Source organism: Budorcas taxicolor, chromosome 17, assembly GCF_023091745.1.
Source record: "Budorcas taxicolor isolate Tak-1 chromosome 17, Takin1.1, whole genome shotgun sequence".
In the NCBI taxonomy this organism is placed as follows: Eukaryota; Metazoa; Chordata; class Mammalia; order Artiodactyla; family Bovidae; genus Budorcas; species Budorcas taxicolor.
This window is the reverse complement of record NC_068926.1, coordinates 55,917,233-55,935,777: the sequence shown is the minus strand read 5'-3', so window position 1 is coordinate 55,935,777 and position 18,545 is coordinate 55,917,233. Positions and strand designations below refer to the sequence as shown.

The 18,545-nt window shown below is 47.9% G+C and overlaps 1 protein-coding gene across 1 annotated transcript in view; it reads left to right on the top strand.

Annotated features, from left to right (window-relative positions):
• The window catches only part of CCDC60 (coiled-coil domain containing 60), a 165,029-nt gene extending 150,055 nt beyond the window's left edge, over positions 1-14,974 (top strand). Inside the window, exons 8-14 of the mRNA XM_052655022.1 lie at positions 2,330-2,414; positions 5,556-5,627; positions 8,287-8,358; positions 9,367-9,489; positions 10,635-10,766; positions 12,711-12,900; positions 14,873-14,974. Of these exons, the coding sequence (XP_052510982.1) occupies positions 2,330-2,414; positions 5,556-5,627; positions 8,287-8,358; positions 9,367-9,489; positions 10,635-10,766; positions 12,711-12,900; positions 14,873-14,974 (776 nt within the window). The remainder of the gene's footprint in view (positions 1-2,329; positions 2,415-5,555; positions 5,628-8,286; positions 8,359-9,366; positions 9,490-10,634; positions 10,767-12,710; positions 12,901-14,872) is intronic.
• The last annotated feature ends 3,571 nt before the right edge of the window (positions 14,975-18,545 follow it).

Genomic DNA, 18,545 nt, shown 5'->3' with positions numbered 1-18,545 from the left:
GCCAGAGCTCCCTCACAAACAGGCTTCTGGACACACCACAAGGATGCTGGGATGCATAGCAGGAGGGGAGGTGGGCATGATAAGACAAAAGTGAAGGTCAGAGTCAGGTCGAATGGAACCCTGCCCACAGGTTACTAGGAAGGTGAACTGCTTGAGAATGAGGAAGGTGGGGTAGAAAATGGCTAAACGTTGATGATTATCACAGCCTGGATGGCCGAGGGGAGGTCGCTGAGGGGAACACCCTCTTCCCAGCAACCAGTGACTGCGTTCACAAACCAGGCTGGACATGAACAGACGTGGGAAGCACTGGCTTCACCCGTCCAGGTATGGCTTTTGAGACTTAACCCTGAGGCGACTACAGACACCTACTGAAGGAAAGTGTCTACATTGGCATTGTGTTCCTTCATTAATATTCCAAATCTAGCTCAGAGCTTTCCAAACCCTTCCTGTTTTTTTTTCTCCTTAGTCATTTACTTATTTATTCTGCAAATATTGACAGTGCCTGGATGACAAGCACAGTGCCAGCTACTTACCTTACCCATCTGTATCCACATAAAGCACTTAGAGCTTCTACTCTCCTACTCACCCTGAAGCATGTAGCTTACTCCAGATATATGTTCTTTTCCAGCTTTTAAGAGTGTCTGTGTACTAGGTTCCTGGAGCTGCCTTAACAAAACACCATGTCCTGGGTGAAAACAGCATTGATTTATTGTTTCACAGTTCTGGAGGTTAGGCGCCAAGGTGTCGGCAGGGCTTTGTTTCTTCTGAAATCTGTGGGGAAGAGCCCTCCCCTGCCTTTTTCAGCTTTTCGCGGTTGCTGGCACCCTCAACAGTTTGGCTTGTAGATGCAGTGACAGTCCAGTCTGCCTCTGTCCTCACGTGGCCATCTTCTTCACTTATTACGAAGACACCAGTCATACCGCATTAAGGGCCCACTCTACCCCAATGTGGAGCTTCCCAGGTGGTTCTAGTGGTGATGAACCCACCTGCCCCTGCAGGAGATGTAAGAGACACGGGTTTGATCTCGGGGTCAGGAAGATCCCCTGGAGGAGAGCATGGCAACCCACTCCAGTATTCTTGCCTGAAGAATGCCATGGACACAGGAACCTGGCTAGCTATAGCCCATGGGGTTGCAAAGAGTCGGACACGACTGAAGAGGCTCAGCACGCACACATGCCATTCCAGTGTATCCTCTTCGTTACTACACCTGCAGCCACCATATTTCCAAATAAAAACATGAATAATTTATATTCTGAGGTACTGAGGATTAGGGCTTGAACATTGTCTTTTGAGAGAACTCAAGTCAACACACAATAGCCAGACACAGAGAAATATCTCTACATTGTATAAAAAGCAACAGTACCAAGTACGGAAATACAAGTCAGCTAGTGTGATGACGAGTGGGGAGAGCGATGGTGAGCTGGAGAATGCCCTGAAAGTCTGAAGGCCCCATCAGCACACAACAGTGATGAGCCGCACCTCAGAGTCTTTACAGGGAAGCTGGAGGCCTGGGTGTTTTTATGAGAAATCCGCCAGTTTTAGCAAGTTTGGGCGTCCCAGTCCAATCCGATCCAATCAGCCTATGGGTCACCATTTGGGAACCTCAGGCCTATGCAGTAAGAGAAAGTTTTCCCCCACAAGGTGACTTCTTGATTTCTTCTTGGAAGTAGAAGCAGCGCTCTCAGGCTGCAGTAGAGTTCCAGCGGCGAGAGGATGCGGAGAATGGCATGAGGCAGGAGGGACAAAGAGCAACTAAGACCTGCAAGGCCTCACAGGCCACAGGGAGGACTCTAGATGGCATTCCAAAGGAGATGGCTGGTCACTGGTAGGAGGCAGAGGAGTCATATTTACAACCTGTCAGACTTCTAGACCCTGGTCTTATCCTTCTCCAGCCCCCAAGTGCTCCAAAGTTAAGTGAAGTGAAAGTTGCTCATTTGTGTCCGACTCTGTGCAACCCCATGGACTATACAGTCCATGGAATTCTCCAGGCCAGAATACTGGAGTGGGTAGCCTTTCCATTCTCCAGGGGATCTTCCCAACCCAGGGATCGAACCTAGGTCCTCCAACTGCAGGCAGATTCTTTACCAGCTGAGCGACAAGGGAAGCCCAAGAATACTGGAGTGGGTAGCCTATCCCTTCTCCAGTGAATCTTCCTGACCCAGGAATCAAACCAGGGTCTCCTGCATTGCAGGTGGATTCTTTACCAACTGAGCTACCACGGGACAGTGCTCCAAAGCAAAGATGATATCAGGCTGGGGGCTGGGCCCTGACCTGCACAGTCCTGTCTCACAGGCACCCTGCAGGCAGTGACTTCTTGTGTTCCCATCAGGTCTGCAGAAGCTCCTAGAGATGGTTCGGGAAGATGCTCGGAGAACAATCACCCTGGAAAACGAGATGCAAAGACAGGCACCCAGGTATATTCTCTTGATACCTGGTCAAATAAAGGATGTCAGCATCAGAGTGATATCGTTCAGGCCAGCAGTGCCCCATGGTTGAGCATTTTCTCTGTGACAAGTGCTGAACCGCGTACTTTGTTCACATGTATCACCTCCCTGAGTCCTTCCAACAACCCCGCAAGGTAGGTACTGTTGTCTATATTTTACAAATAAGGAAATGAGGTTCAGAGAGGGTAAGGAACTTGTTTCAGGTCACCCAGCTAACAAATGGTAAGGTGACAACTCAAATCTGCAACTTTCTTATTCCAAAAACTATTCCTTTAACTACTCCGCTGCCCTTCTTCCCAGGAACCCAAAGGTTATTCATTCATTCTTTTAGTGTGTATTTATGAATATGGATGGACCAACTGTACTCATTATTGCAGGAAGTGTTAGGAAAGAAATCTCAGACCTGTAAGAGGAAGTAATAGGAGCATCTGATCTTGTCTGGGATGGGGATCAGAGAAGCTCTGTCCAAGGAGGAAACTTCAAGCTGAGATTTTGGATGAAGCATGAAGAAGAGCTAGCTAACCAAATTACAAGAGAAGCAGGGAGAGCAGGCAAGGGGAGTGAACATTACAGGCATGCATGTGCAAACATGCTCAGAACGGACCAAAATGCTGCCAAAATGGGATGGGAAGAGGTATAAGTCTGCTGGGACCTTGGAAGCCACCTCTGGGATTCTGATTTCTATCCATGGAGCAAAAAGAATCCCTCTGCAGTTTCGAGCTGACAGGCAACCAATGTAATTGGCTCAGAGAGTCAGAACTTGAACCCAAGGTGTCCTCCTTCCGGCGGAAAGCCCCAGGCACTGGACGTCTGACCCTCTAAAAGCCTCAGAGACCATGCAGGCTAGAGCTGAAGCTCCCTTCCCAAGCGTGGATCCCTCTAAGTAAGCAAATTACTTCCTGAGAATGAATGAGGAACGAGAGAGGTTCATCATCGCCTTCAGCCTACTAGGATGCTGGCTATGACTTATCGGTTATTGTTATTACCATAATTACAGTTCACCAAGCACGCTCACATGCATCACACCCGCCTCTGCTTGTTCATGATGAGTTGGCAGCTGCTGCTGCTTCAACTTGCTTCGAGGCCCTGAAGGGCGGCTCTGAGGCATGCGGCGACAGTGTTGGCCCTTACGGCCCCAGCCTCTTTGCCTGGCTTATCAGCATTAAAGACAGATGACAGTGATGAAGCATCAGCTCCAAGAAGCTCCTTTCCTGTGTGAGCATTCACATCATGAACACTGGCTTTGGAATCAGACTGACGTGGGTTCAAGACCTAGTGCCTTTGAACAAGTCCCTCAGCCTTTCTCTAAACCTTAGTTTTCTCATCTCTAGAATGAGATTGTGTATCATCCAGGCATTGGCAGTGGTACCAAGCAGAGGAGGGTTGAGCTCCATTTCCATGAGTTAATGGCTGTGTGCTGCTGAGCAAGATGCTTCACCTCTCTGAGCCTGATTCCAATTCTGTTAAATGAGGCTCATTAATAACCTATCCCAAAGGGCTGCAGTGAGAATTAAATGATAATTTCCTGGTAAAGTGTTTTCATTATTACGGAAATAATGTCTACGTCACCAAGTCACATTAAGCATTTAGTGAGATGATGCATTTAACATATTAGCCTGTGCCTGGCATATTGTTAAGCATGTAAAAATTGGTGACAGTGGAGGCGGTGGTTACTTTTATTTCATGTGCAGTGTCCTGTGGAACCTTTGCAGCACTTTGCTGAGACAGATTGATTAACCAGTACCCAATTCCTTTGTCCCATCTCATAAATGGAGAAGGATGACTCGCTTCAGGCACTCAAAGACTAAACCACATGAGAACCTGGTTCTCACAAAACTCTTCACCTGGCCCCTGCATTCACTTTAATGATAAGATAACCATGGTTTCAGTGCAAGAACCTGTTGAAATTTCCTATCTGCTTCCATTCGTCTAGGAGAAAAGTTTCCCTAATCTCTCACAAAGACAGCAAATATTGGAGGCTTCTCTGCAGAGCTTCACAGAGACAGTTAGGGAAAGCTGCAGGTTTTCTTTTGCCTGCCTCACTTTAAAAATGTAGATTCCTACTTCACTTTAGACACCAAATCTGCTCCCATCAAGACAGACATAGAATTCTGGGCTGTTTAGAAACCCGTGAAAGCCTGCCTTTCCAGCCCCTAGCCTCAAGGGCCAGACTGCCCTCTGGTCCCATGTCTTCGTGTGTTCAGGCTGATATAACAAAAAATACCATAAACAGAGTGGCTTGTGAACAGCATTTATTTTGCACAGTTCTGGAGGCTGCGAAGTCCCGGATCCAGATGCCAGCAGATTCGGTGTCCAGCAGGGATGCTCTTCTTCATAGACAGCTGCCCTCCTCACTGCATCCTCACGTGGTAGAAAGAACAAGCTAGTTCTCCAGGGTCTCTTAAACAAGGGCATCAGTTTCAATCATTAGGGCTCCCCCATCATGATCTAATCAGCTCCCAAAGGCCGCCACCTCCTAACAGCATCCTCTAAAAGGTTAGGATTCAACATATGAATTTGGCGGGCGGGTGGGGGGCAGTAGTAGTAGACCATAAACATTCAGATCATAACATTGTCTAGGAAGATGACATTTTCTTAAAATCCTCTAACAGTCTTTCCCGAACATCCCTGAAGATCAGAATCAGCTGGGGCACTTGTGAAAACTACAGATCTATGGTCTTCATCCCAGATGCACTGAACCAAAATCCCTAGAGGAAACCATATTTTTTAACAAGCACTTTGAGCAGGCATTGTTTCGTGGTGTGTCAGGAAATTCTAAGGTTTTCAAAGTATGTTCTCTGCGAACCCGAGTCAGAAGACTGTGCATGTGTGTGTGTGTGTGTGTGTGTGTGTGTGTGTGTGTGTGTGTGTGGTTTTAAATGCAGCTTTGGGGTCCCACTCCAGGCCTGATGTTTCCAGATCTCTAGGAATGTGGCTCAGGAGTCTACACGTGCATTCTGGGTGGTTCCTCCAGGTGACTCATGTGCCCTCGTATAGAACCTAGGATCCCCCCTGTAGATGAGCACCCTCCGTTCGTTCTCCCATGGATGTTTACTGCCTCAGAGCATCATATGTTCAGAGCCTTATTAAGTGACTCATCTTGCTTTGCAGCATCTTGTCAGTGCTCAGACAAAACAAGAGCGATTCTGCCTATAAGGACATGCAGACCACCCGCAAATCAAGGTAGGAAGGCCCGGGGCCCTAGTGGGTAAGTCAGGAGGCAACACATGGTTACAGGGGGCATTGCAGAGACACCCTCACCAGACTGTGGGAAGGGGGGCAAAGAGGGGGATCTTCTTCCTTCTTCACTGGAAATAAGTTACCTGACTCCCAGGGCTTGGTGGTGCGTATTTAGCTGTTACTTCCCAACGATCGTGAGCCATAAAGTTAGTCTTCTCTGGTAGTGGAGAGATGAAGGGGGGAGGGTGTGTTTTGGAACTACCCCTTCCCTCTTTACTCAGGTGACTTGTAATGGGGCAGGGGCAGGTCTGCCCCCAGTTTATTTGTTCATCTAGAGAATACTTCTCAGTCCCCACTATGTCCCAGGAGCTGTGCCCGGCTGTTTTGAGATTCAGCAGCAAACAAGACAGATGCAGTCTGCCCTGTGGGTAGAGCCCACTGTCTGGTCTGGCATCATAACTCCTGTGTCATAGACTCTTTGGCCATCCAAGAAAGCTTATGGATGCCTTTCAGCAAAATGCTTCCAAATGCAGACTATAAACTACAGAAGTTTACAAAGAAATCTAGTAATATTGATTATAATATTACAACCAAATATGGGATATATAGTCATCTGTGAGCTTCGTCAGCAATGCCTCATACAACAAGACATAGCAGCAGCTCTGATAACTACTGTAGTTTTGGATTAGTGTCAAGTGTAAATGATCTTTCAAAGTATCTCCCATAATTTTAATGTGATGTGTAAAAACCTGTGATTTCCATTTCTGCGAAAGGCTGAAGATGCAACCTGTTGGGTTTTTTTTGTTTGTTTGTTTTCCATCTGCATTCTTGATCTCCTTGAATCCTGCCAGTGGTTAAGAGCTACTGTTCTAATGGGAGAGTCATGCATTTATCAAATAATCCCACAGAGATAGTTGTGTAATCATGACCCTAGATAGCATTCTGAAGGAGAATTACGGAGGATTAGGTGAATGTTGAGCACCAGGATTCTAACCAAGGCTGAGTCTGACATTTAAGCTAGGACCTGAGGGAAAAAGAAGAATTAGCTAGCTTCTGGCTGGAAACAGTAGGATCTGAAATCTGCATTCATTCTGAGCAGTCTCTCCAGGTGATTCCTGTACCTTCCCATAGAACCTAGGATCCATGCTGTGGAGGGAATAGAAGGAATAGCATTCCAAACAGAGGGAACAGATGTGCAAAGAGTCTGAGGTAGGAGGAAGCTTAGAGGCACTGAGCAAAGACCAGTAGGGCTGAAATTCAAGGAGGGTCAAGGAAAGGATTGACTGAGACAGGCAGAAGGGTCCTTTGTTGTTTGTTTTTTTTTAAATCACAGCTAATAACACTACTTCCTTCACCTCCTGCCTCCCCCTGAGTCACACTCTCAGCTCTAGAAGAGAGCCATCTATAGGAGGAAGGTCAAAGCCCACTTGCTCCCCTAAAGAATTCATCAGCAGAGGCAGGGGCAGCTGGTTGGAATCCAAATGCAATGCCTTCTGGGTATTATTACCGGGGCTCTGCTCCCTAGCAAGATGGGATAAGGGTTTGCTCCATCACCTGCCAGACCTGAGACCTCTGGGTCCAGTCCCATGAGCCTCTGGGAAAAGCAGCAAAGGCCGGGCCCTTTCCTGTGGGGAGGAGTCTGAGAAATGGCTGGCCTCCCTGAAGAAGTCCAACATGTCACAGAGCAGGAAGGGGAGGATTTGCCGCACATCACAGGGATAAGGAAAATAGTCTCACTCTCTAGAATCACACAGATAAAGCAGTCAAGTGAGTGTCTCAAATGTTGGGAAGAAACAAAGCGGGGCAGGGTGTGAGAGAAGATGCTGGACGTGGGTGCTGAAGGCCCAGGTCACTGGAGGAGGACCTAGCAGAAGGTATGGGGGGGCGGGGATGAGCAAAGAGCTTCACCCCATCTAGGGACCCCAGCCAGGCAGTCACAGGAGGGAGCAGCCGCTTAAGGAATTCAGTCACCTCCCAACCTAGAAAGGGCAAATGGCACCAGGAGTTGCCTGATCACAGATGAGGAAACTGACACTCCAGAGCAGAGGCGCTTCTCCACAGCCCAGGAGTAGACAGTGCCAGGGCTGGGCTCTGAACCCAGCTCTGCCTGTCTCCCAAACTGAGTGAATTGGGTGTTCAGCACCAGGGTCCAGTTAAGAGAATCCTTGAATGAAGAGGCAGCCTGGGGCTGGGACCACCCCAGACAGCATGACCAGGAGGACTTGCCCCTCCCCAGATCTGCACTCAACCCCAGGAGAAGTGAGGACAGAGAGGAGGATGGGAGTGTGCACAGTGAACCTGCCCTCCAGATGGAGAGTCCGGTTTTATACAGAAGAAGCTGGGTTCCTGAAAACTTGTCATCCCAGCAACATGCAGAGGCAGTAGGCCACCACTGGACTAGGAGAGTCAGAGCAGCACTTGCTCTAGGCCATGAGATCCGGCAGGATTTGAGCTGCTGGGGGAGAAACAAGGAAGACTCTGCAAGCAGAGTGTCCAGTGGGAGCAAAGATCAAAGTGTGGGGAAAGCACGCAGTTCTATCGAATGCCTTGATTAGAACCGCCACACTCACCTGAGGCTGGCAGATGTCATGGGGGCCCTAAAGTCACCCTTTGGGGGGGAATCAGACTCCAGGCAACGTGAAACCATTTCTCTGTGTCTCAGTGACAGATCCAGCAGTACAAGCGGAGACAGCCACTCCCAGGTGCTCCAGAAGAAGCTTAAAAGGTACGCCAGGTAGGCAACGGAAGGTGCCAGGCAAGAGGGACTGTGGCACCTGCAGCCTCCATCTTCCCAGGGATGTAGAAATAACCCAGTGCCAACCAGACTCCCTGAAGCCATAGATACAACTGAGGGACAAAGGACGCCAGAGCAAGGGGCTTATAGCCAAGATGTGGAGCGACCCGTGCAGACAGTGGCAACAGAGCCTTCCTCCATGCTTGTTGTTCAGTCACTCAGTCATGTCTGACTCTTTGCAACCCCATGGGCTGCAGTACGCCAGGCTGCCCTGTCCTTCACTGTCTCCCGGAGTTTGCTCAAACTCATGTCCATTGAGTCGATGATACCATCCAACCATCTCATCCTCTGTCGCCCCGCCCTTCTCCCCCTGCCCTCAATCTTTCCCAGCATCAAGGTCTTTTCCAATGTGTCAGTTCTTCACATCAGGTGGCCAGAGTGTTAGAGCTTCAGCTTCAGCATCAGTCCTTGCAAAGAATATTCGGGGTTGATTTCCCTTAGGATTGACTTGTTTGATCCCCTTGCCATTCAAGGGACTCTCAAGAGTCTTCTCCAGCACCACAGTTCAAAACTGCTATATTCATTATTGCTTATTCCTCAAAACTAATTCTGTGAGGCAGGGGTACTGTCCCATTCTACAAGGAAACAGTCTGAAACCTGGCCAGATGAAATGTCTCACCAGAGGCCACATAGCTAAAACGTGGTGGTAGGGAGTTTGAACCTGAATCTACCTCCCAGCTCCAGGTTCTATTTTCATCTCACTGTCCTTAGCCCTTGCTGAGCTAAAGTGACCAGATGTCTCATCATGGGCTCGTGTAATAAGGCCTGAGTCACCAGTCCAACATTGTTGGGAAGGTCTGTTATTCCCTACATCCAGGGGAATGCTGAGGGAGGTCTCAGGTGAGGATGGAGAACCTGGCTGTGTATTATTGCAAAGCACCTTGGGCCCCAGGGATGCGTCTGTCCCTTGGGCTTGGTCCCCTAAGCCCATCTTATCTGTGTCCACAGCCGCGCCAACCGTGACATCATCCAGTACAAGAGTGGGGTGTGTAACACCATGAGGGCCAAGTTTTACAGCGTGGCCCAGGAGGCTGGCTTCTGTCTACAGGATAAGATGGAAATCCTCATGAAGTAAGAGCACACGTGTATCCATTCACTCAAAGGATATTCATCTGGCACTTAGTATATAACCACCAGATGCGTGGTGTTGGGACGATAACAGGGATTGAGAAGGACATGTTCCCTGCCCTCAGGGAGCTTATAGTCTCCTGGAAAATATGGGCAGAGACAAAACAACTGAACTGATGGATTTATGGGTACAATTTATAGTCACTGCTCCACAGTAAGGGAAAAGGGTTCTAGGAGAAGGAGTGAAACCATGAGGACCTAATGCAGACTGGTAATCCAGCAAGACCTCTCTAAGGAGGTGGCATTAAGGCTGAGCCCTGACAAGCTGAGGTTTATCTCAGAGACTTTGTTCACTTGTGCTCAGTCAACTGAGTCATGTTCGACTCTTTGCGGCCCTTTGGACTGTAGCCTACCAGCTTCCTCTTCCTCTGCCCGTGGAATTCTCCAGGCAAGAATACTGGAGTGGAGTGCCATTTCCTTCTGCAGGGGATCTTCCTGACCCAGCTCATGAACCAAACCCTAAAATTCTGGGAGAAAAGGGGTAGAAAGGGTAGAGATAAGGCTGGAAGTTGTTGTAGGGGCTGAATAATCCAGAGCCTTAGGGAGTAAGTCACTCAAAGGACTTTATTCTGAGTAAATGGAAAGCCATTGAAATGTGTGTATGGTTGGCGGCATGGGTATATTTGTAATATAGTCTCTTTGGAGAGAGAAGATGTATGCATAAGATGATGAAGGGCATGAGGAGGAGAGGAACCAACATGAGTTAAACACCTGCTGTTGTGAGTCAGCACTGACCTCAGCACTATACACATGTTATCATTTACTCCTCACCACTGGGATCTAGGAATGATGATTATCCTCCATCTTACCAATGAGAAAACTGGAAAGACAATCAAAAGTAGAGAGAGAATGAGGGCTGATTAAAAAGTGACTGGGTTTAGTAAGACAATGAGCATTTCAGGACCTTGGAGAGAGCTGTAGCCTCTTAGGCCCAAAGCCCGCTGGTATCTTACAGGGTAGCTGAGAGGGTTAAGAAGGACCTCAAGAAGGAAAAGGTGTTTAACTCAGATCTCTGAGGGCAGCTAGGAAGGTGAAAGAAAAAGAGCATCTGATTCATCTTCCTCTTTCTCATACCATCTGTGATGCAGGCGCCAAGAAGAAAGAGGTATCCAGAAGTTCCACTCTTTCAACCTTGTCTCAAATTTCCAAAAGGATATAGCCAAAATGAGACACCAAGTCTCCGCAGTGAAAGCCGATGCAGAAGAAATTGCAGACCACTGGTAAAGATCCTGAGAGCCAGATAAGGCAGTCCCTGGAAGTGGTGAACGGGGTACTGGTGTTACAAAGTTACATTCAGTCCCATTATCCTCAAGACAGAGAAGCATCACTCCAAAACTGTCCTCGGCCACTAGGAGGGCCCCTCTCCCAAAACAGGCTATATCCAGAGTATAATCAGGCAAGAAACCCCACAGTTCCTGAGCCACAGATAATCTACCTAGCTGCACTCACCATATTTACCTTCTGTTTGCTTCAGCTTGCAAATATAGACTCACTTGCCAACCCTTATAAGAGAAGCAGAAGAGGCAAACCAATCTGAAAATACCAACAGATCCTGAGGTCTGTGGGGGGAGAACTATATTCCCCAAATAATTTAACTCTTAATGATACAAAGCCAGACAAGCATACCTCAAGAACAGTGTGCACAGGGGTGATAATTAATACAACACAGAATAATGCAAATTGGGTGATTGCTGGATGGTAGACACGCCCCTCCTAAGCACTTTTCATGAATTGTCTATTTTATTCCCCACAAAAATCCTGAAGGGTACATATTATCCCCCACTTTACAAATCGGGAAACTTTAGGATTTAAACCCCTGTCTGACCTGTCTCTATGCTTATCTGCAATATAAAATTGGAGTCTGATTTCCAAAACCTCCATCCTGTCAGGGTGAGTAAATCAAGATCTTAGAGTAAGATAGGAAAGCCTAAAAATGTACCAAGAATCCCTTCAACAATTTTAATAATGCAGAATGGGAGCTTACAAAAAGATCAGAATAAATATATAAACAGATATGACAAATATAAAGCAGTATGAGCAGCCAAAATGTATGATGGATGATCAAGTTTTTCTTCAACTTTTTCTACAATCGGGGAAAAAAACCATTTTCCATGAGATAACACCCCTACCTTCACCCACACCTGAACCCCTAGGTTAGAACCTACCTTTTCCCCACTGTCTCAAGGATGCATTCCCAAACTACCTTCACACACTGTCATAATGTTAATATTTTTTGTTCAGTCAGTCATGTCCAACCCTTTGCAACCCCATGAACTGAGGCATACCAGGCTTCCCTGTCCTTCACCATCTCCCAGAGTTTGTTCAAACTCATGTCCATTGAGTCAATGATGCCATCCAACCATCTCATCCTCTGTCCCTCCCTTCTCCTCTTGCCTTCAATCTTTCCCAGCATCAGGGTCTTTTCCAGTGAGAAGGCTCTTTGTATCCAGTGGCCAAAGTAGGTTCTTAAAACCCACTGAAACACCAAAATCATGGCCTCTGATTGTTCATTTTCAGGAACATGGAAAATACACACACACACAGACACACGTCCTCAGCAGCTGGTGTGTGAGAACCTCTTGCATCCTAGAAGGTATCCCACAAGTGCGTCCATGTCCTCCTTGGCTCGATTAACTCTCCAAGAGTAGCTTCAGAATACCAGTATTTTTCCTTCCTTATAACTTGTCACATTGTCTGCTTGGCAGAAAAAATCATCAATGCCTGTCTTTAAAGCATGCCCTTAATTTTCATTGTTTTTGTTGTTGTTAAGTTTCTAAGACATATCTGACTCTTTGCAACCCCATGGACTGTAACCCACTGGGCTCCTCTGTCCATGGGATTTCCCAGGCAAGAACACTGGAGTGGGTTGCATTCCCTTCTCCAGGGGATCTTCCCAACCCAGGGATCAAATCTGTGTCTCCTGCATTACAAGCGGGTTCTTTACTGCTGAGCCACTGTGCTAATCGTGACTCCCGGTTTTTACTATCCCTAAAAACAAAGACTTGCCTGATCTGTGGATACTTTACGTTGAGGAGGGAGGAAAGTCCCCCAGATAAAGACTGTTGCTACCCTGGAGACATCCCAGGAGTGGAGATGAGGTCCTTTGGGTGCCCAGACTGTCTGCCAGCAGTTTCCTAACCGATCCTCTCCTCTTGGAATTGAAGGTACTTTGACCTGCTGTCCAGACTCCCTGAGGATCTGAAGAATTTCCGCCCTGTGAGGAAGATCCTGGCAAAACTGCAGAAGTTTGGGGAAAATCTGGACCTGAGGATCCGACCGCATGTCCTCCTAAAGGTGCTCCAGGAGCTAAGAGCCTGGGAACTGTGCTCCCCGGACATCGCAGTCGCCATCGAGGTGACGAGCACTTCCTTTCCTCTCATAACACCCCAGACACACTCATTCTGGCCTCTCAACATCTAGGCACTGTTGAAGTTTTTAAAGTTTTTTAAAAGGCATAAAAGCCTTCATGGAACTCATCATCCAATAGAAGAGGCATTGTCCTGTGACCTTGGTTGTTCAGCTCCAGGGGACATTATATTCTGTGTAAATGATGCCCCCGGGAAACTTGGAGTCTTTGGAGAAATAGAAATGAATGGACATGTGAGTGCAATAACTGACAGTCATAGTGAGCAGCACTGTGAAGCTTGCAACTAAAATCGTGGCCTGTGGACCTCACATGGGTGCGTGTTAGAAATGCGGCATCCCAGGCTCTGAACTGTATCTGACCAGCTCAGCATCTGTGTTTCAGTGAGATGCCAGGTGACTGATACGCACAATACAGTTTGAGGAGCCCTGACTTAACGTAAATGTGGAAGAGGCTTCTCTGAACGAGAGCCCCCTGAGGAGGATGACTTTTAAGCTGAGATCTGAAAAGGCAGCAAGCTGAAGAGAAAGGGAATGAGCAGGTGCCCAGGCCCCGGAGCAGGACAGAGCTTGAACTGCTAGAGGGATTCAGCGGCAGTCAGTGGCTCTGGAAGGAAGAGAGCAGGAAGGTGCATGGTTCCCAGGGGACCAGAAATGTCAGCGTGTGCAGATCTCTGAAGGTCAAGTTAAGGATTTAGGTCTTTATCTGAAGGGTGCTGAGGAGCCTCACAAGGGTCTGCAGTAGCAGCCTACCTTCCCCACCTCCCCTAGAAATTCCTGGTGCCCTATTCCCTTAGGGCATCAAAAGGTGTCAGCAGATGTGGGGAGGAGGAAGGGCCCTCCAACTAAGATATTAACAGATATCTGTGGAGTCACTTCCTTAATTTTATGTTATGGCAAATGTACGTTTTAATAGGGTTTTCAGTGTCTCAAGACAAAGAAGTGACTCAAATGGTGGCTTTCTTGGGCCTCTCAGTGTTTTCATGATGGTCTGGCCCTTCCACAGGCTGACCTGGCTTGTGTATGTGGGCACACAGTCAGGAGTTGGGGGAGGGAGAAATACCTTGTGGACAAGCTCCAATGTCAGATTCCGCTTCCCACATCTCGTGAAGCTCTTTCGTGGGAGAATCTGGCAGGCTAGCCTGAAACTAAGTCTCCAGGGCATCTTTCCAGTTGTGGGGTGTGCATTCCACCTGCCACTTAGAGAAAGATTGAAGGCAGGAGAAGGTGACAACAGAGGACAAGATGGTTGGATGGCATCACCGACTCAGTGGACATGAGTTTGAGCAAACACTAGGAGATGGTAAAGCCTGACTAGGGAAGCCTGACCTGCTGCAGTCCATGGGGTTGCAAAGAGTGGGACACGACTCAGTGACAGCTTATGGAAAAAGCCGTTTCTGAATGGGTGAAAGGAGGGGACTATGGATATGGATGTTCCCCTTTTTCTGGGCTGAGTTTTATTAGCCCTAGCTCATAAAAGTTAGCATGCTCTTCTCCCAGTAGAACATCACAGAACTTCTGTTAACCTGGATGTGGGAGGGTCTCTTAACCTGAAATTCATGTGAAACTCTGTGCTTTGTATCTTAACCCTTTCCTGGAAGCAAGCCTGTGGCTGTCCTCAATTCTCAAGGGAGTCTGTGAACCCAAAAATGTGTATGGACAAATGACTTTTTAAAAAGATATTCTGCAGTAGAAAAGAGAAAAAGATGCAGACAGCTGGGTTTTTCTGCTCTCCCCAGATTTCTTTGGGTCAGTGGTGACAAAAAGGGACTTAAAATTAGCCTGCTGAACTGGGAAACTGGAAAGAGGCCCTTTTCTTGATTATGAATGCCTGAGGGGTTGGAGGTGTCCTGGGGCCACCAGCCTCAATCACAAATCATCTGGGATCTTCTTGGGGAGGGGAGGGGGCATGGAGTCTAGCTTTCAGACCAAATCTGAGGCTGTCTTGTGTCTGCCCCCTTAGTTTGTGCGAGAACACATCATCCATATGCCTCAAGAGGATTATATCAGCTGGCTGCAGAGCCGAATCAACATCCCCATCCGGTCCCAGAGTGCCCAGACGTAGTGGGCCTGGGTCGACCAGTGACCCCAGTGGAGGAGGGCTGTCTACACCGTGTGCCTGCTCTCATGGAGACTCATTATGATCTGGTAGGGTCATCTGGAGACCAGATTCTGAAAACATTCTAGGGGGAGCTGCTCCCAGGTGGAAGCCCCCTTCTCCCTCACATACCAGCCTCAGGCTCCCGGCCTCTGATGCTCCTTGGTCCAGCCTGATTCTGCCTACTCCCTCTCCAGGATCCTTCCCTCTTAGCCTTCTCCTCAAATTCTGGATAATAAAATTGAGTTGAATGTTTGCTGTCTGGCTGGGGAAAAGTTGGAGCTGTGGGATCTGGGCGTGGTATTGAAATCCTAATAGTAACATACAGTTATCATTTATTGATATGCAGCAGGCCCAGTGCTGGGTGATATTCTTGCCTAATAATCTCACAACTACAGTTAAGTAGGTGCTGATGTTATGCCCATTTCATACCATTAGAGTGAGAGTGTAGTTCTCAACTTTATGTATACTGTCCTAGATAGAGATGAGTAGGTGGGTTGGTGGGTGAATGGATGGAGCACTTCCCAACAAGGCAAGTGATGTGCAAGAAAATCTCATCCTTAAGAGTCCTTGTAATATCTTGTGTTGGGTTTGGTTGTACAAGGAAGCTTAACTTCCAGTCATCTCAAAATTGTGTGGGTTTATTGCCATTTAACCTCTTCTCTCATCTTCGTCTTCTTTTCCCATCTTGGTCTTCCCCCATACATCTGACTTAAGTTACAGGACCTGTAGTCATTTTAACTCTCTCGCTGACAGCCAAACCGAATTAACATTTAAACATCTGGACTTGATTATCGGGATGCTCATATAGGCTGGACCCCAGCATCTCCCCATGATCCAGAAGGGGTGGAAAGAAGAGAGTCGAACTATTTTTCTGTCTATGCAGCATCTCACCTATTCAGTTATTTACTCTTTTTAGTCAATGAATATTTATCAAGAACTGAATATGCATCAACCAACCAAGTTCTAGGTTCAAAGGGTAGAGCAATGACCAAAGCAGACAAGGTCCCTGATCACAGATAATTTACCTAGAGGCACAGGTCAGCAAAGGGTGATGGAGAAGGCAGAGGGACTGCATGATATCCACGGCAGTACTCTTTGTTTAGTGTGATGTCATGACAAGCCACTGGGGTGTAGAGGTGAGATGCAGTCTATAAGGAGGCTGCTCAGTTAAGAGGTTCTAAACTTCTCTGTGTGTGTTCAGTCACTCAGTCATGTCTGACTCTTTGCGGCCCTGTGGACTATAGCCTGCCAGGCTCCTCTGTCCTTAGGATTCTCCAGGCAAGAAATACTGGAGTGGGTAGCCATTCCCTTCTCTAGGGGATCTTCCTGACCCAGGGGCTGAACCTGGGTCTCCTGCATTGCAGGGAGATTCTTTACCATCTGAGCCACAAGGAAAGCCCCTAAACTTTTCTGTATTAAATCAGGATTGGGGTGAGGGGGAGTGGAGAAGAAAGAAGGAGGGAAAGGCCTAGAGGCAAAAAAGAAACTCAGTGTCATCTGAGGAACTGAAATAACATATGTCTGGCTGGACTGTAAGGTCAGGTTGGTAGTGAGCACAGGGAAGGAGAGGAGACGGAGGCTGGGGAGGGAGGTAGAAATCAGAGTTTTAGGTGCCTTCTAGGCCATGTTAATTTTCCCTGGTGGCTCAGACAATTAAGAATCTACCTGCAGCGCAGGAGACCCAGGTTCGATCACCAGGTCAGGAAGATCCCCTGGGGAAGGGAATGGCAACCCACTCCAGTATTCTTGCCTGGAGAATCTCAAGAACAGAAACAGGCTACAAGCCAGAGTCGCAAAGAGTCAGACACGGCTGAGTGACTAACTGTTTTCTTTCTTTCAGGCCATGTTAGGAAGTTTAGGCCAACTTACTGGCCATGGGGAGCCAGGGAAGGATTTTCAGCAGGGGAATAATCATATTTCCATTCAAGAAAAACAAATAGCCACTGTGTGAGTGCAAGGCAGGGAACAGGGTGCTAAGATACGGCTGCCGTAGCAGTGATTATAGGAAGCACATGCCAGTGGGGCCAGGGAGATCCATTAAAAGGATATTTAAAAGGTGGAATCAGCAGAAGTCGGTTTGGTGTATGACAAATGGACAGAAGACAAGAACATCGGGAATCATGTCCAATTTTCCAGCTCAGACCACTGGGTGGAAGTTGGTACCTTTAATGTAGCAGAAGGAAAGGAAGAAAAGAACATTCAGAATGAGAAGGTAAGGAGTTCCGTTTTGAGCATACTGAGTGGGAGATGCTTCTGGGGCAGTCAAGTGGGGGGATTTAAAACTCAGGAGAGTGGGTGGCAGTGGAGACAGACGTAGGACCTCAGCATCCTATGGGTCATGACAGTTAAAGCAGGAAGTGGGAGGAGAGGGCAGAAGAGGAGCGGGGAGAGAGGGTCTTGAGGACTGGGTTTGCAAAAAGCGTCAAGCAGCCACTCACAACCTCGCACTGACGGAGGGACTGCTTCCTTCCAGACACTGTGCAAAATGCTTGCTATGTGTTATCTCATCTCTTCATCATCATCCTGCAAGGTAGGGCTCCCCTGCCTTACAGATGATGAAATGGAGCCTCCAAAAGGTGTTTTGTACCCGTGTTCAGCTAACTCTGCTTTCCCTCCCTTTTGCTCAGAGGTTAAAGTGTCTGCCTCCAATGCAGGAGACCCAGGTTTGATCCCTGGGTCGGGAAGATCCCCTGGAGAAGGAAACGGTAACCCACTCCAGTATTCTTGCCTGGAGAATCCCATGGACAGAGAAGCCTGGTAGGCTACAGTCCACGGGGTCGCAAAGAGTCAGACATGACTGAGCGAATTCATTTCATTTCACTCCCTTGTGCTGCTGCCCTCTGACCCTGCCCCCCAGCCCTGATCATATGAGACAAGGAGGTCACTAAAGTTACCTTGCTTTTGGAACCATGCCCCCAGGAGTAGCTCTAGTGATGGGACTTCCTAGCATCCTGTTAACTTACTCTGTGTTCCACAGTTTGCATCCTACTTGATGGTCACGACATACCTCTGATGTGAGCATTGTTATAATCCCCATTTCACAAGTAAGGATGCCAGCACTTGAAGTCGTTTGCCAACAGTCACATAGCCGGTAAGTGGCAGAGCCAAGTCTAGAACCTGTGTGTCTGTCTGTCTTGGGCAGGGGAGATGCGAGACTTACTCATCACTTTCCCAGCCTATTTCTCAGAGCTGTAGCTCCATCTAGTGGTGTATGTTAGTATTACCCTTCCATCTTGCTCTCCAGGAAATATTTAAAACCTGCCAAAAAGGAACTGGGCGGGCATTAACAGCTTAGGCGAGGAGTATTTACTCAAAGGAAGATCTTTTACGACTAAAATAGACTAGGGACTAGAAGGAGGCAATACATCACCCCCCAGCTCCCAAGCTCAAAGAAGAACCTCAGGGAGAAGTATCGAGTACCTACTGCATGCCAAGCCTGTGTCAGGTGGTGCCCTGTCCCACTGCTCTGACTGAGCCACCTGCAGCCACCTGCATGGTTATCATGAGAGCACCCCATGTGCACTGGAGAGGCTTT